Source organism: Pogona vitticeps, chromosome 5, assembly GCF_051106095.1.
Source record: "Pogona vitticeps strain Pit_001003342236 chromosome 5, PviZW2.1, whole genome shotgun sequence".
In the NCBI taxonomy this organism is placed as follows: Eukaryota; Metazoa; Chordata; class Lepidosauria; order Squamata; family Agamidae; genus Pogona; species Pogona vitticeps.
In genome coordinates, this window is record NC_135787.1 from 181,875,943 (window position 1) to 181,903,899 (window position 27,957).

At 42.9% G+C, this 27,957-nt stretch overlaps 1 protein-coding gene across 4 annotated transcripts in view; it reads left to right on the top strand.

The window, feature by feature from the left end:
• The first annotated feature begins 8,392 nt into the window (after positions 1 to 8,392).
• PTPRO (protein tyrosine phosphatase receptor type O) overlaps positions 8,393 to 27,957 on the top strand; it is a 143,529-nt gene continuing 123,964 nt past the window's right edge. For 2 of the 4 annotated variants that reach the window (XM_072999780.2, XM_078376378.1), the window contains exon 1: positions 8,393 to 8,546. In XM_072999780.2, the coding sequence (XP_072855881.2) occupies positions 8,460 to 8,546 (87 nt within the window). In that variant the 5' untranslated portion in view covers positions 8,393 to 8,459. The remainder of the gene's footprint in view (positions 8,547 to 27,957) is intronic. The other 2 variants (XM_072999779.2, XM_072999781.2) reach the window with 1 other exon arrangement.

Here is a 27,957-nt window from a genome sequence, read left to right on the forward strand (position 1 = left end):
TCTTCTTTTCTTGAAAGATTCATCTTTGCTCTCAAACACAGGCAACAGATGAATCAATTAATTAGCTATAGGTATTTTTACTATTGCCTTTCAACCAGAATGATTGTAACACCCAATTTTCAAGAGAGCAAAAAACAGTCACAATATCAATACAAATGCAACATAATGTTCCCACAGGCCATGTGTGAGACAATGTCATACTATGTTTTTGGCAGATATGGAGAGAGAGAGAGAGAGAGAGAGAGAGAGAGAAAGAGAGAGAGAGAGAGAGAGAGAGAGAGAGAGAGAGCCTTCAGACAAATTCCTTCTTTATCCCCCAGAAGGGCCCAGGTGACATATAAATGGCACATTTATTACAATTATAACAAAACAGAACTACAATATCATGTCCAGTATTTAGGCTTCTATCTTCTTCATTAAGATGGAGGCCTAAATGTTTGGCCATGATGCTGAAATATTTCTGTTTAACAGAACTTCTGGATAGCTCAGTGGTTTAGGCATCTGGTTAAGAGTTCAATTCCCCATTGCGCCTCCTTGACAGGGCCTAGACTCAATGATCCATAGGGTCCCTTCTAGTTCTGCACTTCTAATCTACAATGCAGCAGAATATGGATGCAGGGAAAGGATTCCAACATGTCCCTTTGGAGGTCAGCTGTCTGAAAGGAAGGCTTCCATTTTTGATGGAGGTTTTAAACCACTTTTTTTTCCCATGAATACGAGCAGTGACTCTTCCCTTCAGAAACTCATCCTCCAAGCACAGAAAGGCCAACAAGAAATGTATTTGGGTCAGCAATGGACCAAGGACACTTCCCTTCCTCTCATGTTTATTCTGGTCAGAGATATAATTGTATTATGATATAGGATGTGGATAAAGCTGTATTTCCAAAGGTCAGACGAAGGCTGGGGAGATGCATTTCTGAATCCTTGAGAAAGTCAACAGAACCCGGTGTTTTTATCACTATTTTCCCAAGTACGATAAGAAGAATATGAACATTAAAGCTCAATAGGCCAGCCACTCAAGAACTGTCAATCATTCACCTCTCTGAAAAGAGCAAAACCTTAAGAGCTGTCAGAATATCTACTATAGTACACAAACCAAATCTATCTCTAGAAAAATCAGACAGCCTCTTGTTAGCTTCACCCGAAACCTCCTCTATAACAACACACAACAAACATAGCTAAATTAACCAACTACATTTTTCCGAAACAATGTTCCACAGTAGGGTTATTGTGTTCGGTATATAATTAAAAGCAAAGCTTTGAAATCATTTAATCTGTCAGAAACGAAAAGCTTGGCTGCTGGTTTGGCCTGATTGGTAGTGGAGTGTGGTGTAGTGGTTACAGAATTGGGACTAGGGGTTCAGAAAGGGAGGTTTATGTCCCTACTCAGCCATGGAACTCATTGTGAGCCAGTCACTCTCTTTCTCTCTCAGAATAGCCTATCTCACAGGGTTGTTGTGAGGGACAAGAAAGCTGCGTAACACTGCCATGAGATCACTGGCAGAACAGTGAGGGAGAAATGTATTCCATAAGTAAAACAATAAACCAATAGGTTTCTGACATATTCCAATGTGCCACCCTGAATGTGCTAAACTTCATTAGATTTCAGAAGCTAGGTAAAGGTTCCCCTTGACAATTTTTGTCCAGTCATGTTCGACTCTAGGGGGCGGTGCTCATCCCCGTTTCCAAGCCATAGAGCCAGCGTTTGTCCGAAGACAATCTTCCGTGGTCACATGGCCAGTGCGACTTAGACACAGAACGCTGTTACCTTCCCACCGTGGTGGTCCCTATTTATCTACTTGCATTTGCATGCTTTTGAACCGCTAGGTTGGTAGGAGCTGGGACAAGCGATGGGAGCTCACTCCGTCGCGTGGATTCGATCTTATGACTGCTTGGTCTTCTGACCCTGCAGCACAGGCTTCTGCGGTTTAGCCCGCAGCGCCACCACGTCCCCGTTTCAGGAGCTAAGCATGTTAAATGTGGTTAGTACTTGGGTGGGAGACGAAGGATACCAGGGATCTCTGTGTAGGGCTGGGAAATGGCCCTGCCTAGAGCCCTAGAGATCTCCACCTAGTACACAATAGGTGGGTCTAGATTCCATGGCACCATGAAACTCATAGTTCCCATCAGTATGTGACCTTGGATGGTCTTACAGGTACACGGGAACATTTATGATAGCATCAGAGCTCGCCTGACTAAACTGTACAAGGTTTGGAAGCCTCCCTGACATACCCATTGAGTTATTTGAATTTTCAATGTAGCTATACATAAAATGTGCAGTTGGCGGGCAATGTCTAATTGGAAAGTCAATAGATGTGCACTTTGAAAAAAATGGAAGTCATGCACCTGTTATGCACTGGAGATAGGGCAATGGAATTGACATCTCTGACAAGCATGAGATGATTGCAGAAACTTTAGAAATATTTAAATATTATTGCAAACTTATTATTTTTTTCCATTCTGGAGAAAAGACACTAGAATCCAGAGACAGCTGAGATATAATATATACACATGCCGGACACCCATCTCAAAGAATGCTTTGTTTTTGAATACTCCACCCCACAAACTTCCTTCTACGGTATGATGAACCATTTATGCATTTAGTAAGTCTGCTTCTCCTATCATTCATTGTGATGTTTACCCTTGTGGCCCCTGCTTGTTTTCCCTCAGAAAGGCTCCTGTCACATTTTCTTCTCGCTGCCACCAATGGATTACTTCATTCCACAATATAAATGATGTACTGTATGTCAGAACACTTGTCTTGTGAACAGAAACAGAATTTATATATTTATTGAAATGAAGCAGATTGAATAATAACAGAAGTTTTCCCGATATACATTATACATAAGCAATTCATCAACAGTTCTCTCAGTACATATTTCTTTTCTCTTGCAATATCATTACCACCTTCTCTACCTATTTTCCTACAGTCATGCCCCACTGGACGATTACCCCACTCTACGATGAATCCACTTAACGTTGAAGTTTTTTGCGATCACTTCACTATGTTTAGATGGGTTTTTTTCACCAGCGATGATCGGTTCCCTGCTTTGGGAACCAATTTTTCACTTTACAATGATCAGCAAACAGCTGATTGTCGGGTTTCAAAATGGCCACCACCTGAAGAAAATGGCTCCCCACTGTGTTAGGGACGGATTCCTTGCATTGCAGGCAACAAAAAATGGCCGCCGTATGGAGGATCTTTGCTGGACGAGCAGGTATATTCAGCCCATTGGAACGCATTGAATGGTTTTCAATGCGTTTCATTGGGTTTTAAAATTTTGTTTGACGACAATTTCGCTCTACAGCAATTTCGCTGGAACGAATTAACGTCGTCAAGCGAGGCACCACTGTATCTCTCTGATTAACCCTATCTATCTCAGTATCTGTTCCCTCTCTCTGACTAACCAGCCCTATCTCTATCTTCCTCCTTCTCCTCCAGCCAAGCCTCATATATATTCATTGACTTCGCCCCTCCAGCTCTCTCATAGGCTCATGCAAATAAGCTCTTGAGCTTGAGTAGCAGAAGTGACAGGGCCAATTGCCACACTCATGTCCATCCAAAGCAGGATTTGGGGACTTCTTCCCAGTTAGGTTGGGAATCAGAAGAAATTTGAGCTTTTTGGACCAGAACTAGAATCACCCAGTTAACATGGCTGCTGGTTGACTTGACTAGGGATTCTGAACACTGTTCTTTAACACATATAACTTTCCCAAACTCTGGAAATTCACTACAGAATGTTAGTAGTTCTTCAAATTTGTACAGCAAGTAGACTGCATCCAGATCCCAAAGAGTCCATTTGAATCAGTGTGTGTGTGTGTGTGTGTGTGTGTGTGTGTGTGTTTGTGTGTCTTTCCACACCCCCTAGACTTTAATTCTAGTTTTATTTGCGAGGGTGAAGACCACCTGTTCGACAAGCTAAAAGGAGAAAGAAACATAATTTGCCTGCTCCCTCCAGGAAGCTATTTGACACTGGCAAATTTTCCGCTTGTTTGCTTTGGGAGAGATCTTTACAGACCTTCTGCTGTGTATTGGGATGGCTAAATGGATGTCACAATGTCACATGTCAGATCAACAGATCACAAGGGTATACTAAAGGAATAAAACCCACATCTATGCTATTATCTATCATATATGACAGGAAAGGAGAAAATGAAAAGGAGAAAAATCAATAGAGAAGTCTACCATCAATTGTGCCAAAATATCAGAGAGCTAAAAAGCATACAGAAATGCAGTAGTTAGTATTTTAAAACAAGCACTGTCCCAAGAACTACAAGTGGAAAAAAAAAGCAAGAAACTTGCATTTTGCTTCCTAATGTTGTATATTAATGTAATAGAAACTCTAAAATATAATACATTTATAGGGCTTTTTTTAAAAAAAAAATTCTCTGCATACTATAGTCTTTTGGGAAAGGACACTAAAATATCAATGCAATAGAACATAACACATAACTGCTATTTTAGCTGATAATTTGCTTGCTGCTGAAAAAAAACACTTCTATCAGTTATACATGGGAGGAAAAAGATGACCTGTCAATAAGGGGATGGATGGTGAAGTTTTGATATGTACAGTATTTATGTGGAAAGTCTCAATTATTGTTGGAATTAGAGAGAGTAGTCAGGGAAACAATCATTTTATTGACAATTTGTCTTATTTTTTGCTCGAGCAAAGTGCAGGACGAAGTGCAACCTTCTTATTAATTGGCAGCCTTGTACAAACGAGAGGCGGTGCAAAATTACAAAGCAAAACAAACAACCTTCAGGTAATTGGGATAATAATATATATGGTTCTGCAATAATCTGTGTGAAATCTGACATAAGATTGTAGCATCTGTGATAAACATTTTAAAATAAAGCCAACACAGCTCTTTGATAGATCCTGGAGAAAACCCATCCCCAACTTCAACTTGGTTGGCTGTGACCCAAAACACCAACAAATGGACATGGCATCTTGCATAAGCTAACCTTTTGTTACTGTTGTCTGTGTTGGGACATGTCCTGTTACACGCAAGCACTCGGTTGCCCATCCTGTCCTGCTTTTCCCATTCACTCCCTTCCAACTACCCTAGTACAGTACTTATTTTCATAGTTTTGCTGCCGCCATTAAAGGCTGCCCTGCTCGCCATCTTCAGGGACTGCATCGTGCGCAGAGCCACAGGGCTGTCAAAATGATGTTCATGACCAAGAAGATCAAAGGCAACAGCATCTCTGCTTCCTTTTGTTTTCATAGAGGCAGCCATGTTTATCCGTTGCAGTAAACCCAGCATAAGTTCTGTATCATGTTGAAGCTATTAGCCGAAATCTAATTTTTTTTTAGCCCCAAATACTAAGCCCAACGAGAGTCGAATCATTGAATCTGTGGTGCTGATTTATCAAGTTCTTATTGTTTTAATAGGTCTCCTCTAGTTGAGACAAATGAGGCCTAAGATATTTATTACTAATAATAATAATAATTGTGCGCTGTCAAATCAGTTCTGACATATGGCAACTTTTTCGAGGGTTTTCCAGGAAGAGAATACTCAGAAGTGGTTTACCATTCCCTTCCTCTAGGGGGAGCCCTGGGACTGTACAGCTTGCCCAAGGCCACCCAGGCTGGCTCTTTTCCCAGGCTGGCACTGTGGGGAATTGAACTCCCAACCTCTGGCTCCACAGCCAGATACCTAACTCACAAAGCTATCCAGCCAAGTAATTCATTAGGGACTTCCAAATAGGTTATACTCTTTACACCTTTTGTGGTAATACAATATGAGCTTTTATAGTGACCCTGGGATCTTTGTTGTTAGTTTGTTATATGTTTGCTAGCAAAATTCTCAAGAACAAAGAAATAAAAAAAGAAAAAGTGGGGAGAAAAACTGGTGAACTAGGAAGGCAAGAACAACTGGAAGAGTTTTTGAGCACTGATTCATGAGCCAAAAGCTTAATTTCTAATGTAAATCAGTCTCCTGAGGATATGTTCACACCTTATGACTGTGAGAAATCCAGAATTCCCATTGAAGCTACATGATGATAGTGAGATATCAGCACTTTCTGCTCCCACATATGTGTATCAAACCTTGGAAAGGTTTTTTGGGGGGGGGGTGGAGTGACAGAATACAATTCTCACAAACTGTACAGCGTGGTGTAGTGATAGAGTGACAGACTAGGACTCGGGGGACCTGGGTTCAAATCTCTGCTTGGCCATGGAAATTCGGGTAGGAGGAGATGGAATTGGCAAAACCACTCCTTATATGTCTCACTTATCTTGAAAGTCTGTTAGGGTCATTATAAGTCAGTTCCAACTTGAGAAGACATAACACACACACAAACAACTCCAAGAAATCTCCAGTTAGCAAGTAAAGCAGCATGAAAGAGTGTTCCTGGGCTTAAATGTGGCTTATGAGCTTCCTGTGTCTATCTAGTGGCCACTGTGTGCCTTGGCTACCTCTGGTCTGGCCCAGTATTATATTCTCTAAAAAAGAAAGTCAAGTTAGACAGTGTAAAGTGGCATGCAGTCACACCTGTGAAAGTAAACTTTAATTCCTCTTTACATTTTTTTACCCAGGCAGAAGGATTTTTTGATTGCCCCCCAAAACCAGATCTTGGCTGTCCAGATCCATTTTATATCTGCTGATCGTGGAGCAAGCAAATCTGGAGCTCTCGTAATTCTGTGAGAGTAATTTCCTTCACATAGAGATACGATCAGATTTTCAGAGGAATAATCAGATTATACAGGAAGGCTAGAGCCTTAAAAACTCCCATTCTTGTCTTAACATGTTTTTTCTTCTTCTTCTGTGGCTCTGTGGATAATGAAGAACAAACTAGGTATTAAAAAAAACAGTCACAGCCAGCATGGTTATGAGGACAATGGGAGTTGTAGTCTTAAAAAAATCTAGAAGGCACCATGTTGCAGAAGGCTGAGCTAGACAATAGGTGGGAACAAGAAATATTAGGACTTCACTGTGGATTACTGAATAGTTCACAGCCCTGGGCTTTCCAATGGTTTAACTGCAAATGAAAATAAAAGGTGCCCCCCATAAAGATTTGTTCCTGGAGAGACGGAACAGCTGTACCCCTTACCTGATGTTGTTGTAACATGAATAAGGCTTGCAATGGTTAATCATCATTTGGGAAGTCACGTGTACACACAAATACAACTGTCCCAATAATTCTTTACAGGAAGTGGATGATGTTTTTAACGTCTGGCAGTGCACCAGAATGTAATACACTCTCGTATTACTGCTAAATTTTTCCTCTGTCTTCATCAGTTCTAAATATCTCACACAAAATTTTTATTAAGGCAAAATCAACCGCCTGGCCTGTTTAATGATGTGCAGGAACAAACCCATACATGGGATGAAGGACAGATAAACCAAGAACTCCTTTAACTTTGATCTCAGCTGTAACCCAATTCAATCTTTACTGCGGAGTTGCAAAGACACACTGGCATGGCCTAGCCTGAAATTCTATACAACCTGATCAGACAGCCTTATCTTCTAGAATGTATGTGCTCAGGGTGTAGCACTAGTATAGCTGCAGCAGCCCTATACATTTGCTTCCCCAAATCACAGAGGTTATATGGTGGGATGGACAGCAAAGCATACATGCAAACTCTCTGGATACCACCTCCAACCTGCATCAATAACATAACCCAATGATGCTGCAATTTTCAACCACTTGAATTGATTGGTTTGCTGAGGTGATCGGTTTACCTCTACCTGGATTCACTTGGGATCTGATCTCAGGTCTCCTACGTTCGGGCTGTACATGGATTGCATAGCCATAGCTTTCATAGCTCTATAGATCAGAAGATGTACATAACGCAGCCATTCATAAATCTGTGGGAAGAAAGACCACGAGGTCTTGGTGGCGGGGACCGATTTGGGGGCGGGGCCTGGGGGAGGCACGAGTGGGCGGGGCGAAAGGGGCGGGGCTGGAGGGAGCCACAGCGCCGCTAAGTGGGAGGTGCTCGCCTTTATCAATCGCAGCCCCGGCTCTGGGCTGGAAGGCGCTCCCATTCATGCCTCGGGAGCGAGCCGGATCAGGCCGGGCGGAGGGGAGAGGCGCGCTTTCCAGCGGCGTAGAAGGGAGCCAGAGGGCGCAGGGAGGGGGTGGGGAGAAGCCGCCACTGCCGCCTTGCCACCAGCCTCTGATTCCTCCCCACCCACCCCCGTACCCCCATCCCCATGGCCATTATTAAGGCTTCGGAGCTGCGGTTGAGAAGAGGGGGCAAAAGGGGCCAGAGGGCGGCATCTTTCCATCCTAAAGGAAGGGGAGGAGCGGAGGGTCCGGGGGCGATGGGTCGCCGGCGAGCGCTGCGGATCTGAGGCTGCGGCGCGCACCAGACTCGCCATTGTTACCAACAGTTTGGAAAGCCGGGAAGAGGCGCGCAGGCGAGCACACGCTTGCTTGCTTGCTTGCTTGCATACACACGCACACGCACCCCTTCCTTCTCTCTCTCTCTCTCTCTCGCCTTCTTGCAATGATCGCGCATCTCGGCCCGGGTGGAAGGAGCGGCGCCCCGATGAGCCGCCTCGGCCGGCTGTGGCTCTTTGTTTTCCTCCTCAAGGTAAGAAAGAGACCGCGTGCCTCCGAAGCCGCCCTCCTTCCCGGCGCTGCCCCTTTGGTCCCCCCCTCCCCTCTCCTCCCCTCCGCTATGGCAGGGAGAAAGAGGAGATGGGGATCAGCCCTCGGCTTCTAGGTGTACCGTGGATGGAGGATCGTGCCCCTCTCTAATTGGGGTGTGAGCGTGTGAAGTGATTCCCCCTTCCATTGCCTTGTGTGCCTGATCGTGGGCTCCCTTGGGCGACGCGAGCGGACCCAGGGACTTTTTTGACAGCCGCCACCCAGAAGACGGGCACGCCTCCCCTCCCCCATAATATGTCCCCCCCTTCCCTTCCAAAAGCTTGGGCTTTTTGAAGCGTGGCTAACAGAAAGTGGCACCCGAGGTCGGTTGACTGGGATCTGCTTCTCAAAGCGAAACCCAGGGAGTAAAAACCCGTCTGCTTGGTTTCTGGATCATGCCAGGCTGGTGGGCGAAAGGAAGGCAAGAGATCCAGGCGGTTGTGTTGGCCAGGCTGGTCTCGCTGGACAGAAGGGAGGGAGGAGAAAGAAGGAGGGAATCGAGACTGAGAAGTAGTGGCGATGGAGGAAGACCAAGAGTATTTTCTTCTTTTGGTCAACTTGGGAACATTTGGTGAGGTTTTCCCCGTTGGAGGTGTTGTATGTCTCTAGTTGGCTTGGTCTTGCCTGCCATTGTCTTCAAGGGTGAAATAGAAATTCTGTTGGCTGGTTGCTGGTTTTGACAGGCGGGAACCCAAGTTTGACCCTGGAACTTGGATTTTAACCCTTTAACTCAAGCTTGAGACCAAAAGAAGCATCTCTGAACATCCACCTCTATGTCCTCACTGAATAACCACCAGGGCTCATGACCACACAACTGAAAGAAAAAAGGCCAGAGGAAGGGCCCTGATTCAAAAGGCAGAGCATATGCTTTGTGTGAAGAAGGTCATGGGTTCAATCCCTGGGATCTCCAGGAAGGGGAGGACTCTCTGAAATTGTGAACACCACTGCAGCATGGCCAGCCCTGAGCTTGATTAGGGTAATGGAGCATCCTATGTCATGGGATAAATTCTGCCCCTGGTGAAATGTTCCCTTAGCTGGTCCTTGCTCATGGTTGTGGTGATGGGGGCCATTTCATGCTTTGCAAGATATTCTCAGGAATCTTGTGGCCTTATCCAGTTTTTGTCAATAGCACCGGTCCCTTTCCTGTCTTACACTTTTAAAACAAGACTTTGTTTAGTTGTTGCCTGTTGTGTCAACCACAGAGTTACTGTTGGTGGCTGGCAGTTGACAGCGATCATCTCCACCCCGCCAACCCTCACGCATGCCAATGCCTCTTGGAAGCCTAGGGTTGAGAAATGATATTGTGAAGAGTCCCCTGGCTGCCATAAGTAATGGCAACCTAAGGGGAAACAGCTACCCAAATTATCTGAAGGACCATATCTCCCCATATGAGCTTTCTCAGCAACTAAGATCTGCAGAGGAGGTCTTCATCATTTGTTCAGCTGCCCTCTCAGGCATATTTAGAGGGAACATGAAAGAAGGCCTTCTTTGTACCTAGTCCCAAATTGTGCAAAGCCCTTTCTTGGGGGGGCTAAGTGGGGTCCCTCCCTCTTGTCCTTCGGGTGACATATGAAGGCATTTCTTTTAAACAGGCTTTTAAGCTATATTGGGCAATTAAGCTGGACTCTCCCTAAGATCTTCAGTATTTTCTGTTTAAATTATTAGTTTTTGTTTTTAGGACATTATTTTTATTCTATTACAAGTTTGCTTTTTCTTGAATAACTTACTGTCCTTTTTAACTGACTTGCATTTGAGTTATTGTGTGCCGCCTGGAGTCTCTTTAAGAAAGAAAGGCAGCATAGAATAATATAAGCAAATAAATAATGCCTCCAAATAAAGACAGTACAATCTTCTGAGACTTTTTTTTTTTTTGGTTTACCTCCATATTCCAGATAGAAATGCTTTCTCATAGAACTGTTTGCTCTGCTCTATTTTTATGGACTTTATTGCCAATAGTAGTAACTGGAAAGATGTGTTCTAAGAAGTGATCATTCCATATGGTCCTTGTGTTTATAGATTTCTTATCCCTCACCAGATTTTATTTAGCCAATGGTCTGGTCATGGCGTCTTAACAATGAATAGGTTTTATTTGTCATAAGATTTTGTCATCTGCCATTCACTTCTTGAGTTTAACAAAGATGTCAAGATCAAATGCTAGAGCCAGAGAGTGGGGAGTTTATCAATAGGAACCTTAAAAAAAAAAACCTACATTATTAGCTTTAAAATGGCTAAGGACAAAAAATGGAGGTGGGACTGTCTAGACACCATTACAGTTTGTATTAGGCAAATTTGCTTGTAAATAGACAGATACTTAATTTTTGTTATGCTGAGATAGCTCACAGACATATAATGAATTTGTGCTTTCTGTTCTATTCCTTAGTACTTTCTGGTCGATGTCATGTTTGTTAAATGCAAAGTTGTCTACTAATGCCTCAGATATCAGCCAGCATGTTGAAAGAGCTGTCAATATATTTCATTAGGTTGTACTGATCAAGGGGTAATTGCTCTGTAACGAGGCCTATTTGCTTGAGGGTTTTCTCAATCCAGAGTTGCGGTTTTGTTTTTAAATCGGGCAAAGTATGACTCCGAAGAGTTTTGAAGTGGAAAGGAGCTATCCGTTCAGCACCTCAGGCCTCGTTTTAGCTCATATGACTAATAGAAAGAGCAGCTAAGTAGTTCTCCGTTACTATTCAGTTTACATGCGAAGCCTAAAGACAAATACTTGGAGCATAAGATAAAATGGTAACATATGGCCATATAATGTGTTTAGGATCAGATGACCAGGAGAAAAATATGTAATAGATGAAATTGTCTGATATTGAATTCATGTAGTTAAGTATTATCTGTTCCAAGGGAGAAGATGTTGCAGAATGAGGATGTAAGGTAAAAAAAGGTAAAGGTTCCCCTTGACAATTTTTGTCCAGTCGTGTCCGACTCTAGGGGGCGGCGCTCATCCCGCTCTTTAAGCCATAGAGCCAGCGTTTGTCCGAAGACAATCTTTCCGTGGTCACATGGCCAGTGTGATTTAGACACGGAACGCTGTTTACCTTCCCACCGAGATGGTACCTATTTATCTACTCGCATTTGCATGCTTTCGAACCGCTAGGTTGGCGGGAGCTGGGACAGGCGACGGGAGCTCACTCCGTCGCGTGGATTCGATCTTACAACTGCTTGGTCTTCTGACCCTGCAGCACAGGCTTCTGCGGTTTAGCCCACAGCGCCACCACGTCCCTTATGAGGATGTAACCCAGCCTGTAATTGTCTGCCATCTATTTATGGAAGACTTTTGATACACTCTACCCCCCCAAGCCCTTCCACCTGCAGGTGATTGTGTGGAAGGTAGGCTGCTATTCCCATTGACTGGAGAGGGCAGGGATTTCCCTTGCTGACCCTCCTTGTAGATGACAAGAAGTAAAACGAGCCCTGGGACCCGGTGCTAAAATGGTACTGTCTGGTTCAGCCAGGGATCCAGTAATACTGGGGGCATGGCAAAGACTATGTAACACCATTGGTCCAGAGGCATGTTTATTTCTCTGAAGGATGTGTTCATCACTTTTCTGCTTGCTTGGGCTCCCAAAGCAAATTGCACTAGTTTTGCCAGATTGCACACTGTTACTGGAGTGATGTAAGTTGTGGTGTTAGATTACCGCTAATTGGCAAGGTGGTGGTTGTGTTCCTGAGCTCATCCCCATGATTGAGTACCTGCCCAGGAATGAAGCCAGCACCTTCCCTTTGCTGATTTCCTTCCAATGTCATACACAGAGTTTCTTCCTCTGATGATGCACTGCATTTTCTCCCTCAGCCTAGCCCAAAACAATAGCTTTTCTAAGTTACTTTTCTTGCACTTTTAACCAAACCTTTCTAAACTTTTTAGATGATCGCCGGAAAGGGGTCATTCTGCCCGAATGCTTGACTTGTTCTTGATTAACCTCTTCCGTTGTCTTTGGGAATTTTCCCTTCAGAAGGTTCCAATCTACAGGTCAAGTGTGCAAAGCCCTTGAGCATCATGCTGTCTGTGCTCTGCATGTTCCCAGTCTTATGACTAATCCAGTGATGTTCTGACAAAGGAAAGAACCAAGGACATACATGTTACCTTTCCCTTTTTCTTCTTGCTTCCACTTTCCAATTACTGTACTGCACAACCACGTATTACAGGGTCAAAGTATTTTCCTGGATAGGGTCATTTCACTTAACACTGCAAGCTTGGTTACTCATGACATTTTAGTCCATGTGCCTGTTGATCCTCCTCCCCCCCCCCGGTCTCCATCCCCCTTCGATTGCATGTCATACGCTTCATGAAGCTGTAATCATGAGAGAGCTGCCAAGGACCCAGGCTCTGTGCCATTGCCTGTAATTAACATTGCGCTCTAATGACAGTCATACTGTTCCTCACATATGCACAGAAAAGAAAAGAAAGCCAAGCCACAATTCCACATAAAGGTTGCCCGACTTTGCCCTGAGAGAGAACTGACACATATGAGTAAGACGTACACGTTGGAATTGCTTGGAAAATGGGGCATCTGTTTTCCTAAAAAGCCACGCCTTGCAGAAAATTCCTCAGCAACAGTGAAACTTAAGGAGGAAGTAGATAGGAATGCAAAAATCAAGAATCCCGTAAGCTTTATTCTTTTGCCACCACTTGAGTGCAACTGAGTTACATGTAATAAAGAATGGGTGCTTGGAAAAGTTACTTTTCCATCCTACACTTCTCCCAGAACCCCTTTCACAGCTAGCATGGCGATACTGGATTGTTGGCTGAAACTTGTGAAAAAGCTCAGTTCATGTAACCTGTTGCTTAAAGCTGCAGATTTGCACTAGAGAAGGCCCATTAAATTAATGGGGATTTAGAATCATAGAATTGTCATAGGGTTGGAAGGGACCTTGGAGGTCTTCTAGTCTAATCCTCTGCCCAAGGCAGGAGACCTCATACCATCCTGGACAGATGGCTGTCCAATCTTTTCTTGAAAACCTCCAGAGATGGGGCGCCCACAATATTGGAAGGCAATGGCCTTAAAGGCCCCTTCCAACTCCATTATGCTATGATTCTATGATGAGTGCATTTAGTTTGACTCACCAAACCCCTTTTGATCCAGTGGACCTACTCCAGTGCCTTTTGCTATGCTAAGCAATAGGAGATTAGCCACTGAATCATCTTTCTGTGATTTATGCATGTGGAAACACTTCTGACTAGTGTATAAATTGTTTATATGTTTCTCTGGGAGTCTCAGCCTAGCTGAAATCAATTTTGATGCTCACAAAGCCTTGGTTTATTTGTATTCAAGAAGCATTTTTCCCCACTTTTCATCCTTTCTGGTTGCACAGCCCTGGGTTTCAAGAACATAGAGATGGCAGACAGAACCTTGTTAAGCTGATGTTTCCTTTGGGAAGGGAGTGTTGCTCTGGAGACAGTTGTACAGCACAGAAGAGCTACAGTCAAGACGGAGAGCACATGGGTGCGTGCTTGCCACTGCAGCATCTTCCGACCAAAGCCATGACAGGTGTGGATAAAACATTACCTGTGTCGCCTGTCTGGCAGCTTTGCAGAACTGCTGCTATCAGCATTTGTATGGAGTAGCTTTTTTCTCCAAAGGGTGCAAGCCACTTCTGGGATGGATTCGATCACCATTCTCAAGTATTTTGTTCATCAGGCGGAGTTGTGAACCAGAAGAAGGGAGTGCCCTCCTGACATAGAGGAGAAGAGAACTATGGGTTCAGTCCAGTCATAGGTACCGACCGGGATCCTGTTGTGGAAATCCGCCTGTACAATGACAACATACAGTCATTTTCCCACTCTTATGCCCTGTCTTTTGTATAACTAGTCACATGCCTGGTTTTGTAGCTGGTGCACAGCCAGTTGCATGAAGGGCAGCCCAAATTACTGTGTGATTGCCTGTCTGCTCTATATCACATCAAGTGGATGTGAGCAATAGGATTTAGGTGAGTCACACCTGGCTATACTTGGAATAAACCCATTGAAATCAATGGGAATTCAGTTAGATGTGACTAGCTGACTACACAGTCTAGCGTGTATTTTGAAACTCCAGGCAATAGTTGAAAATACAGGGTCAGGATAGGAAAGTAGCTTGATGCCATATTTTCAACTGTTGCCTGAAAAAGGTGCAGGAATACTGTTGCTGTGGAACCTCCCTGTGTTATGTGTGATGGCAGGGGAGAAGATCAATAAATGTACGGTAAAATTTCTGGTAGGTTTGGAATCCATGGGGGGGGGGGAGAATGAAAATTTAAGGAAAGTTGAAACACCCACAGTGCTTGCTTTCTTATCAAACCTGCATTTACTTTGCTGGTCTGACAACATAAAATGCTTTTCTGATAACTTACTTAATGTTTGACATTGCACAATTTGACATACTGTATTTATGAGACTGAAAAAAAAAATCAAAAAGCCTGTTATATACACTACACTTACACCCCATGCATTGCAATTGATAAACAATTAGCCCCCAAAGCATGTACTCTTCTTATGAAGATGGCAGCATCTGCCAGGTACAGAAATACTGCCTGGATTTGAGTGTTCTAATGACAGGCATATATATCTAGAGCATTCACAGTAATTATTGTTCTTTAATTCTGAGGACTACTAAATATACACATTTTGTACTACACAGTCCCTGATGTTATGATTGAACAAAACCTTAACATAAAAATTATCCTAATATTTAAATTATGTATGTCGCACTTTTTAAAAATTGTGCTTCTAAATTATTTTCATATTGTGTTCATTTGGTGCTGGGTTTCACACAACATTGTATTTACCAATGTTTTAATATTGTCATGTATTAAGATATTTTATCTTTCTCTCTGTGGGTTTTAGTTCATGTTGTAAAGTACTTTAAGCCCTGCAAGGGAGAAAAGCAACATTTTATTAATTTGTTTATTTGCTTTATTTCCATCCTACTTTTTTCCACAATGGTGGTGCACAGTTATCTCCACAAAGCATCTGTTACCAGAAGCAGCTACCTCAGTTTGCCTAGTGATGGAGCCGGCCCCACTTTGGCATGTGGCTTGTTGGTTTAGTAGCTGCGACTGAGGATGAGTAATTTGTTTGATCGACTAGTGCAGTTCAAGTATAATGACCTCCTGGACAATTTTTTAAGGGGGAGAGACGCAGACACAAAATGAAGGAATAGAGGCATCTCACACACATCTCTGTTCTGTTCCTTCCATATGCAAAAACTGACCTGGAACATTGGAGACAAGAAAAACAATAAGATCTTAACCTTTCATACAAATGAAATAAATCCTTTTGTTTCAGAGCTATTGAACAAATAAATACCAATGACACAGCAAAAATCAAATCTAGGCAGTATTTTCCAGTTTGTCACTTGATATGAAATGAAGACAGGAAGGCCAGAAGTATGCAGTGTAATAATGAGGCAAGGAAAGAGGCTAATCTTATATGCTGGGAAATGACTTCGCCTTTGAATGGAAGCCAAATGTACGGCCTCATTTTTCATGAAGCCGGGGTTTGCAGCCGTTCATTTTCCCCGGATACAAATTTATGCATTCTTAAGAGAGCTCATTGTTCAGGAAGGAGGAAGAACAGCTTAAACATAAATAGGTATACATTTATTTTGCAGGCCCTGAATCCTCAGCCGATACAGATCTCTGGCTTGCCCATTTATGTCTGTGTCAGGATGCTAATGTAGGCTTCGGTTTACTGCCAGATGCTTCTTGTTACATATGTGCTACCCCATCCCTGGCCACTTGTTATTTTTATTCTTGGAACATGATCAAAAATAACAATTATGTGCCATCAAGTTGATTTTGACTTACAGTGACACATTCCAGGTTTTCTAGGTAGAAAGTAGTGATTCACTGGTCCCTTCTTCTAGGGGTGGCCTGGGACTATGCAGCTTGCCCAAGGCCACACAGATTGGCTTTTCCTCCTGGGAGGCATCGTAAGGAATTGAACTCAAAACCTCTGACTAGGCCGCCAGATGCCCAACATAGTGAGTTATCCAGCCAGCTGGAACATGGCTAGAGGTGGTTTCAAGGCATTTTGTCTTTTTCATCAGAAAATCTACACTCAGTGTTAGGTCGAGATGTTAAAAAAAAAACAAAGCAAAATTCCATCTTGATTTTTTGTTTTGTTTCATTTCTCTAATGCACACCTGTATTATCTTCCTGTCCTTATTTTATATCAGCTTGAAATTTTTCTGTTGATATATATGACCATTCTTTTTATATCTATTTTTCTTTTATATGGCCATTAATTTACATGTTTTACTTAACTTGGTGTGTTCCCCCCTCCTATTGACCAAAGCAGATTTGTGCATATGTTTTTAGCTGTATGCCTTTTTAATAACAATAACCATATGGATTCAAGTCCATTCTGACTTATGGTGACCCTTTATCGGGGTTTTCCAGCTACAGAATACTCAGAAGTAGTTTACCGTTCCCTTCTGGGGGCACCGTGGGACTGTGCAGCTTGCCCAAGGCCACATAGGCTGACTCTACTCACAAGAGGCACAGGAATCAAACTTCCAAATAAGAGTAGATAATTTCCTGTACTGGACTGCTCTGAGTCCACTGGAAGCTGAAATGATGACTGTAATTGAAACAGCAGAGTTTGGGCCACCGCTGGCCAAGTGATAACCCTTCACCTTGTATGAGCTTCCAGTCTTGGATTACTCTCTGGTCTGAATAACTAGAACAGGTGTCAGGGAACTTTTTACCTTTTATCCCCCCCCCAAAATTTATATACGCCAACATTACCCCCTTGATTCGAAAGTAAGGATATCATACATTATTTGAATTCAAAATATTATTGAATCTACAAAGACTGTGTACTGAACTAGCAGGATGTATCATAAGTATCAATGGCTGCCAGGCTATGTACCGAACTAGCAGTATACAGTACTCCAAATTTAATAAATATGTGCACTATTTTGCTGGAACACATTGCACTCCAGCCATGGGGTGGTATAGGGAGTAGTAAGGTGTCCAACGTGCCTAGCAAGTTGCATTAAATTTTTGCTAGCTCGCAGAGGATTTAATCATCATCAGTGGCTGCCAGAGTGGTGATAGCAATGGGGGGGGGGATTTTCCTACCACTTTAATCATTCTGTGTGTGGTTTGCAAAAAGGAACAAACCAGGCTAAAGATCATGTCACCCTTCCTGGTGCCACAACCCAACATCAAAGACCAGTGCACTATTTTTTATCATAATCAAAGGAAAATTCAGCAGCCGCCAGAGGACTGGAAAAGATCAGTCTACATCCCAATCCCAAAGAAGGGCAGTACCAAAGAATGCTCCAACTACTGTACAATTGCACTCATTTCCCACGCTAGCAAGGTTATTCTCAAAATCCTACAAGGTAGGCTTTGCTCATTACCCCCAGGATTTTCATTTTTATCCCATTTGGGGTAATTTACCCCTGTTCCCAGACCACTGAACTAGGAGATGCCCTTCATTTGTTCTATACTGTACAAAGGTTCCATGAGTAGAGACCAGACTGTGTGAACATGAAAACCTAGGAAGGAATAGCTTGGGTTACCTTCTTAACTTTAAACATAGAGGCCAACATTCTGTTGCAAAATAACATGCACAGAATGGTGTGGTTTTTACAGTCTGCTCATATTTTGTGCCTGTATTTGTGCTGTTAGACGCTGTGGTCCCCAATCTTGGGCCTCCAGATGTTCTTAGACTTCAGCTCCTAGAAATCCTGGCCAGCAGAGGTGGTGGTGAAGGCTTCTGGGAGTTGTAGTCCAAGAACATCTGGAGGCCCAAGGTAGGGGACCACTGTGAGGACTCAAGGAGAGCATGCCTCCTCTTGCTTGCTTGATATTAAACAATGTAACACGATAGAATTGAAGCTAAAGCCACTTCTCTTTCTTATTCAGTAGGAAGTTTTACAATTACAATAGGAACTTAGTCTCATGTTTTCAAACTCTGTTGACCCCAGTTTCTTTTCTTGCAAATAATATTTTAAATTATGGCACATGCTCTTCAGAGACTCCTTGGATAACATCTGATTCCATACCCCTTATAGTCCTTGATATTTTTTCTAGAGAGAACATTTGCAAGGGATTTCTTTAGCCCCTTATGTTACAGTGCACTTACATGTATTCCTCTCATTCGTAATTTCAAACCCCCAACCTTTCACGTGGTAGACAGATTAGTTCTCCTCTGCAAGAGGACGAGTTGATGGTCCATAAAATTGATTTTTCTGGTATCATCATTAAGATGACACATTCTTCCTTCTTTTTTCACATCAAGGTCTACTTTGGACATGAATCCTCTTGATCAACAGCAAGCAAAGTGCTTCTGAAAAACCTTTGAGACTTTATTCAGTCATATTACTGGTGTATGCATAATGAAGTGAATGTGTTGAACGGTTCTTAGTTTGGACTCATTTTTATTGAGTAATAGCAAGGTGGTGACCAATCTATTTTATGGTTCATACTGGCATGATGTGTTGGATGTAGCAGGTATAGAAGGAGCAGATAAATTGAGAGGGCCAAATTTTGACCTTCAGTGATCACCATGTGCCATACCAAGTCTGGAAATGACCCAAATTACAAGAGATGTCCAGGGATCCAATATCGGGGTTGGGAGTGACCTGATAAAAGTGAAAAAGGTCTCTCAGACTGTCAAAACCCACTGAGTTTAAATTAATTTTTCAACACTGGGGAGGAATGGGGAACCAGAGAAATGGCCGATCAGCCACTCCAAGGTGGAGTGTTGACCTATAAATTAATGAAGGATTTATTCGATTTCCCACTTGGTCAATATTCAGATAATCACTCTCTATTCCACCTGGCCCTATTTCCAAACAGTTACTTTTCCCCAAGCTTCTACTGTGCCAAGATATCTTGTGGAATTGTCTGTATGCCAAGGACTATCTCTGGAGGTAGATGCATTTTATGGGAGGTCGTCCAGTTATTGAGAATGGCTGGGTCCACTGTTGTTCACAGAGCCCAGCAGAAGTTTGGGGGAATCACTTGCCTGTTCTTAGGGTGCCTTGCAGAGCCATTATCCTTTTAATGATGTAAGCCGCCTTGGGTCCTTTTAAGAAGAAATATTTAAAATAAATAAATGTACAGAGAGTGAGAAATGTTCCCTTTCCATATCTTCACTGGTAAAACTAATCCTTTTCCAAAGGAAAGGCTCGACCTGGTTTTCGAGAGAGCAAATGATTTATAATATGTGTCAGTGGAACATTGTCGTAGAGGGAGAAGATTAACATGCATAATTTCAGACGCAACCGTATTTAGAATTCAGAATTGCCCGCTTAATGCAAATGTCCTGACTTAAATACTGTGCTTCGTCTTAATTAGATAAAATAATCCTTCATTGCATGAGTAGTTCAGTAAATTGGACGCCAGTCTGGAATCCCCAGAATTGTGATCATGCACTGCTTAATCCATATGGATTCTGGAAAAGGAAATGAAATGGAAAAGAGACAGATATATTTATCTGGGCTCGGGAACAAAGTCCATCAGGAAGCAGTACTTAAACCATATTCCACAACCCAGATGTGCAGCCTTTAGCATTGATTAACAAGGGTCTTTGGGGTCTGGCTAAATAGTCCCTGCCTCGGAGAGAGGGTGGCTAATATAAGATGTCTAACCAAAGATTTCCAATGATTCACAGAAAACCATATTATATCAACAACTGTGGCGGGAGAGAAGAGTGGCTTATATTAGCTAACCTGTCCTCCTCTCCTGCCGCAGTTGTTGATATAATATAGTTTACTGTGAATTATTTGAGATCTTCTGTTGAGAGTGATTTTTTTAAAAGGAGCCTATGGTCACCGTTTTATGGGAGGGGGGGAAGGCCACCCATTTAAGCCTGACTCTGAACAGTGCTCCTTGTACAAATTATGTAAATATATTGGTCGAAGTATGATTGCTACCTACTGAAGTAATGTCATTTACACGTGTGGACTTCGTGATCAGCAATTTATTTAGTGCGGCTAGCTTTGTTAATACGAATAACTGGATTCAGGTAATTAGCAGATCCTTGCTGAGATGTTAGGATCTTCATCTCTATAGAGAAGGGCACCCCTGGATACATCCAGATGTACAAACCCAGCTAGATGCCAATCCTTGGCACGCATGAACCACTGCCTCTTCCTCTTCCTCTTCCTGCTCTTCCTCCCTTCCCTTTTCCTGTAATTGCTAAGCTACTTCTCCAAGGATGAAAGAAGTGAGCAGAGTGAATAATAACGTTTGTATGGCTTTTAAATCCCTCTGTTTGCGGTGGTGGTGTGAGATGGATTTAGAGAGAGAAGCCAGGAAATGAGAAACTAACACCAGTGAGGGGGAGGTGCTCCTGAGACTATGGTTCCTAGTTGAACACCAAAAACATAGAACTAAGATTGCTGTAACTAGAAATAAGGTTACGGGAATGGTATATTGGAAACCTCAGCCAACTGGTAGATGGACTTCTCATTTCTCACTTCGGTTATGTCTTCCCAGCAGCTCTTCATGATCAGGCAGGCTTATAGAGAGAGAGAGAGGCGCCCCTTCAAATATCCAGGTCTCGAGCCATTTTTGGGCTTTGTATACAGTTGTATTAGTTCCATATGATGGTTTTAGCTCCGCCCTAAGACATCTTTGGGTTTGAATTCTCTACAGGAGAGACACAGTTCAAAGGAAGACACTTTACCTCTCTAGCAGAGAATTCTGACACCATCATCAAACTACAAAATGGAGGATTCTTTAAGATGGACCCTTGGCAATTAAAGTGATATCCAACTGTTGGAACTTTGTAGTGCAGAGGCAACTTCAGCCTTCTGAGATTTAACCGGAATTAAGTCTAGAGGAGTAGCTATGTCTGCCGAACTGTAGACACACACAGATAGAGAAGCTTTTTTTGGTCACAAGACACAAACATTGCTGAAGTTAAGCATGGCTGGGTCTGCTCAGTATCTCGGAGAACCCCACATAATAAGCTTTTCTTCACCACTCCTTTATTTTCTTTGCCTTCCCCATTTCTCTCTTATGCCTCTTTGTCTCTTTCCCCTTTCAGGTAAAGCAGATAGTAACAGGCAATCTGTGATGAGCAGAAAATAATAAAACTAGAAAATGAGAGGTATGAACTACTGCTGGATGATAGAGCACTGGGATGCCTGATTCTAGCCTTTTCAGGGAAGAGCTATCTCCCCTGCTGTTACCCCAACTGACTTTATAATTAATTAATTGCTGTCATGTTGATTCTGGCTTCTGGCAACCCTCTCAGAGTGCCACCTCCTTCTGGTACTGTGGAACCATGTGTCTTGTCTAAGGCTACATAGGTAGCAGGGCATGTAACTCCATCAGTCACACATCCCCTGGGTCAGCTGATCTGGTGCCTCTGCTGGAAGGCACAGTGAGGAAATGAACTCCTGGTCTTTGGCTCCGTAGCCAGGCATCCCAACCCACTGAGCTATCCAGTCTTATGCATCCCTGTATATGCATCTGGGCACCTGGTTGCTATGCCTAGGATTACACCCTTACTTGTTAAATAGTAGTCACATTATGAAGATGTTCTCCTACAAACAGGATGTCCAGTCCCACACTGAGAAATAATTTCGTGAAAGCTTTTGTCTCAGGACGAGTGACCTTACTGTGAGATTGTTGAAAGATTATGATGGATCTTTGCCAAGGAAACAATTTGGGGGGTGGGAGAAAGGAAATTTCTTTATTGCATGAAGTTTCTCTAGCTGGTATGTATTACATTTACATTCAGGATTCGGTTTCGGTGTCCCTGGGTGGGTAAACAAAAGGCTTCCAGTCACACCAAAACTGTTGTGCTTTGGTGTACCGTTCCACATTAAACTCCCTAATTACTTCTTAAAGGAAAACATAACTAGTTTATAGGTACCCCAAGGTATGTACAGCAGCACTAATGACTGCTTACTTCTGGAAGATTTGTACAACCTGCATCTCAGAAGGCTATTATTAAACCACTCTGAATTTAATGTGATTGTCTAATATGTGCACTTTAGATTGTTTGACTCAGGATCTTTTCCACCCTTATTAGCAATCATTTCTAAAGAACTCTTAGCGTACTGTGTAATCATTCACATTCAGCCTTGAAAGGAAATTTTAGTTGAAGGTGCTGGCTTTGACTGAAGAAAGCTTCTTAATGCTCAAAAAACTTTTAACAAGAGGGGGCCGTTTCTAGTCAAGAATGATGGTTGCTTTCCTTTCATTCATGGTTGCCTAATGTGTTCTAAGCAGAGTGTTGCAATTACATGCAGCCTGGTTTAAGAACATAATGGCTAAACTTAGTATGATAAGTATGTTGCTTAGTATGATAAGTCACAACTAAAGTAGGCCCATTTTGATCAGTGGAACTTAATGCTGGAATTGAGTCACCAAATTCCCACTGATTCAATGGGCCTACTCTACTTGCTGCACTAAGGAACAGGATTTCAGCCATTGACTTGTGTTGGATTGCCTAGTACAGTCTGCTTTCTAAGGATCCCAGTAACTTGCTTTGTGGCCCATGAGACCAGTAGATCACCTTCTAATCATGCATAACAACCTCTATCCTGAAACCTCAGAAAGTTCCCTTTCTTGACTACAGCTCCCAAAATTTCCCACGCAAAATAGCTGAATAGGAAAAGGAACTTTTTCAAACTATGCTCTTCCCTAAATACCATTTCCACCTCATGGTCCATCATGATCTCTAGGAGTGAAGGCTGTTACAATCTCAAAAAAGAGTTTGTTGTTGTTTAGTCATTAAGTCGTGTCTGACTCTTTGTGACCCCATGGACCAGAGCACGCCAGGTCCTCCTAACTTCCAGTGCCTCCCAGAGTTGGTTCAAATTCATGTTGGTCGCTTTGATGACACTGTCCATCCATCTCATCCTCTGTTATTCCCTTCTCCTCTTGCCTTCACACTTTCCCAACATCAGGGTCTTTTCCAGGGAATCTTCTCATGAAATGGCCAAAGTATTGGAGCCTCAGGTTCAGGATTTGTCCTTCCAGTGAGCACTCACGGTTGATTTCCTTCAGAATGGATAGGTTTGTTCTCCTTGCAGTCCAGGGGACTTTCAAGAGCCTCCTCCAGCACCACAATTGAAAAGCATCAATTCTTTGGCGGTCAGCCTTCTTTATGGTCCAGCTCTCACTTCCATACATCACTACAGGAAAAACCATAGCTTTGACTATGCTGACCTTTTTCGGCAAGGTGATGTCTCTGCTTTTTAAGATGCTGTCTAGGTTTGTCATCACTTACCTTCCAAGAAGCAGGCGTCTTTTAATTTTGTTGCTGCTGTCCATTCTAAAGGAAATCAACCCTGAGTGCTCACTGGAAGGACAGATCCTGAAGCTGAGGCTCCAATACTTTGACCATTTCATGAGAAGGCAAGACTCCCTGGAAAAGACCCCGATGTTGGGAAAGTGTGAAGGCAAGAGGAGAAGGGGACGACAGAGGACGAGATGGTTGGACAGCGTCATCGAAGCGACCAACATGAATTTGACCAAACTCTGGGAGGCAGTGGAAGACAGGAGGGCCTGGCGTGCTCTGGTCCATGGGGTCATGAAGAGTCGGACACTACTTAACTACTAAACAACAACAAATCGCTTAAGGATTGTGATCACAGATAATGTGAGGATTTCCTCACGGTGCTTCTCAACCAAGCAGAATGGATGATGTTGTGATTACCAGTCAGGAGAAGCCAAGGTAATATAATTGAATACCAGTATTTTCATGAGTTCAGCTTTGACCAGTTTTGATCCATCTGTCTTGAAACCTCTTTCAGAAGGATCCAAGGCAACTTGCATCATTGTGCTATCTGCATCCCTTGTAGCATAATTCTTACAGGAGTTTTCCCTTATTCAGATCTTGCACAGGTCTCTCATCCCAGCCAGAATGAGATGAATATTAGAGGATGAGCTACAGATGATAAATGTGATGTGTTTTAGAGACCTCATTTCTCCTTTGTGCATCTTTGCTGCTGAGTGCACTTCTCGGGTAAAGTGTAAACCAAAGGCTTTGCAATTAATTATCCATTCCAGTTATGTGACAAATCATGTCAGAGTTGTGTCTTGGGAGAGCCCATTACTCACCATATCTTGATGTGAAGTGACTTCAGCTGTGAATGAAAAACGCCCAGAAGATAAACGATGGCTCCTCTGAAACAGTTTATTTGTTGCTTTGCTTTGTTCCCTAATAGCCACACTTTTGCTGTGGAACACACAGGAAGCAGTGGGGAAATGAAGGGTCATCAGGAAACTGACTTTATTTTTATGACTTACCAGAAGCCATGGAAATCAGCATTTAATTGCTTTAGACTGCATTCATGCCTTAAAAAACAAAAGGCAGATTAGCAAGCTTTTTGTCTGGCTCTCTTGTTCATAAAGTGCTGCTTCCTTTTCTTAAGAGGGCAATGTAAGATATAAGCCTGGGTTTTGATGGCCTCATCTCCAGTAGTATCTGTCCTCTGAATGGCACATTCTAGGAAAAAATGTCCTGTTCCTTACTGACCTCCATTCTCTGATTCATTCATGCCCAAAGCAAGTCTCGTCCTAAAAATAAGAGTTCGTTGTGATGGAAACTCTGAACAAGGCTCAGTTCCCATTAATAATTTGAGAGTAGAGATGGGATATTTGTATTTTTATCCATCAGGGATATTGGCACCTGAGGTAGCTGGAGACCCTCCATCCAGAACCGTGTGGTCCACTTTCTGCTTACCATGCGGTGCGGATGGTCATTTTAATTTGCATCATGCCAATTGTGGAAGTAGCTTGGCTGGCACTTCTCCACACAGCGGACCACTCCAGATAGGAGGTAGGATGAACAGCCCCTGCTCAGCAGCTCAGTGGTCAGAAGCACGGGGAGGCAGGGTAGCGCTGGCTGAGCTACTTCCTGGAATGGTGCAATGGGAACTATGATGGTCATGTACACCATGCAGCTAGCGGTAAGTGGACTGGCCGGTTTGGGAGGGGAGAAGGTCTAGTTTCCCCAGGCACCTGTGGTGCTGAGATTAACATTTGTATCCCTCAGGATATGAAAATGAATATTTAATTTCTGTTTGAGAGCACTCTAGTGTAGTGGTTACAGCTGGTTCCCCCTCTCAATGTGACCTCACAGTTGTCAGACTGTTGTAAGGCGTCTAGAAGCAAAGCCATCTCTGCTCTGTCTTGAGTTCATTAGCTGAAAGGTGGAACATAAAACAAAGTAATAAATACACAGAATAGCAAATCCATTCGGTAATTCCACTCACAGTACAGGGGTAAGTCGGAGTAGAACAACTCAACTCCATGGGTCATCGAAATATTTCAGAGTGTAATTAAAACTTACCCGCATCCTTCAATGACAACACCTGAAGTTGTAAAAATTAGGCATCATGCATGCAACATGACAGATTGCTTTCAATATATTAAAGTATCCACAGATGAGAAAAATGATATACAATAGGAGTGGCTCATGAAGAAAGCAGGAAAGGGAGTATCTTACCCCCCTCCATGCTGGGGAGATTGATGTCCCCTTCACTCGCCTATGATGATGCTTGTGTACTCCTTCCTTCCTCTCCAGGGCTAGCAGTTAGGGAACAGGGAGCATTAGAAGAATTAACTGTGTTGTAGTTTTGATTATGATGGATCCCTCTACAAATTAGAATTAGAATTGCTTTGAATTTCTTCACCAGCTTCAGAAGCTGTCTTAGAGACAAAGATCAAGTCAAACCCTCTCACTCCAGAGCCGGTGTTAAGAGCTTTGGCCGCAATCCCAACTGGGATTACGAGCAGCTAAGACCAGCTATTTCAATAAGCTTAAACAGATCTAACCCGGGAGTGACCTTTGCCATTTTAGATCTGAATATTGGCAAATCTAGTTGGAGAGCTGAGATTAAGGGGAATGCCAGGCACTCAGCCCAGTTGCAACATGCCAGCAGACATTGTTGAGAGACTTAGTGGGAAATGATTGGTGGGAAGGATGCAACCTACAGCCTGTACCTGCTGGAGATGGGCAGGTCAGATGTCATTGGGGACAGTGAATGCACTCTGGGTTTCAGTTCGAACTTTACAGGAACTATCCAGTGTGCTGAATTCTATCCCCAAATTGGGTTTGGTGCCTTGGATATTTCCTTTACATTTGAGGGTGAGACCCAGAGCAGATTTGCCATTTGTGCAACATTATAAGTCATCACCACCTTTCATTCTTTGCGCTATGATGGGAGCATTACAAAATTGGGGACAGAGTGTCAGCAGTCTGTTGCACTCTGATATGACCATGATGAATGACAAGAGGATGTTATTACAACTGCTAATTCAGTGCTATAGACCAATCAGGACTCATGGGGGCAGAGGGCTGGATATTTTTCATTTGCAAGGTTATAAGATCATATATTATCCTGTGCAGTCTTGTCTGTTCCTTTTATCTTTACCTACAAGTTTTATAGTAGCTGTTGGTAAAGGTAAAGGTAAAGGTTGCCCTTGACATTTAGTCCAGTCGTGTCCGACTCTAGGGCGCAGTGCTCATCCCCGTTTCCAAGCCAAAATAGATCACTGTCTCTAGTGTATGGCATTCTGAGGTGCACTCTCAGGTTTGGATCCTGGCTGAATCACATGTAGAATTTGCTGGAGTTTTGTTTCCAGCCTTGCATGCTGTTTGTGGTTTGTGTGACTGTGATCCTTCCAGCCTTTGATTTCAAGAGAACCCCCACATCTCTGCTACATGTCATTTCCCTTCTCTTTCCTGGGATGGTGGCATTTGTTTTGTTTGCTGTTGACCTGCTCAGATGGTTGCTTAGTATGTGTGCAGTAAAGAAAGCACTATACACAAGTGTATAATTTCAAGCAACTGTAAGTAATTTTTAAAAATTCTTTCTCTTACAAATGTTTGAGTGAGTTACTAGAACTTTGAGTGCCAGTTAATGAGAACGGGATTAACTTTGGGGATCTTGTAGGTTTTTCTCCTCTGTGGATCTCTGTATGTCTGCATAGGAAAAAGAATTTTACTGGAAATTCAAAACTTTGCAACAGAATACGCCAGTAGAAATCAGTGAGGCATATTGGTTGAAATCAATGGGATATAAATCAGTGAGAATTAATTTAAATCCACCACGGGATGGAGGAAATGCAGGAAGTGAGTTCTTTAATCGTCCTTCCTGCAGGTCTGTTTGTTGACTGCTTGGCTCCCTGAAAGAGTGCCAGCCCTTGATGACACACACATGGTGAAAGCAACTGACAACGTTTCTGTTTTAAAAAATTAAGGAAAAGGAGAAAACATTTAAAATCAGGCAGAGAGGTAAAATATGCATCGTGATCCAAATTAGTCAAAACAGTATGTTCGAAGAAACTTGGAAAACAGCATCGACGTACAGGTTTGTGTCATCCCGATCTCAACACTTGAATGCAGAACTGTTAACAGAACAGGGAAGCGTGTGCAGGTATAA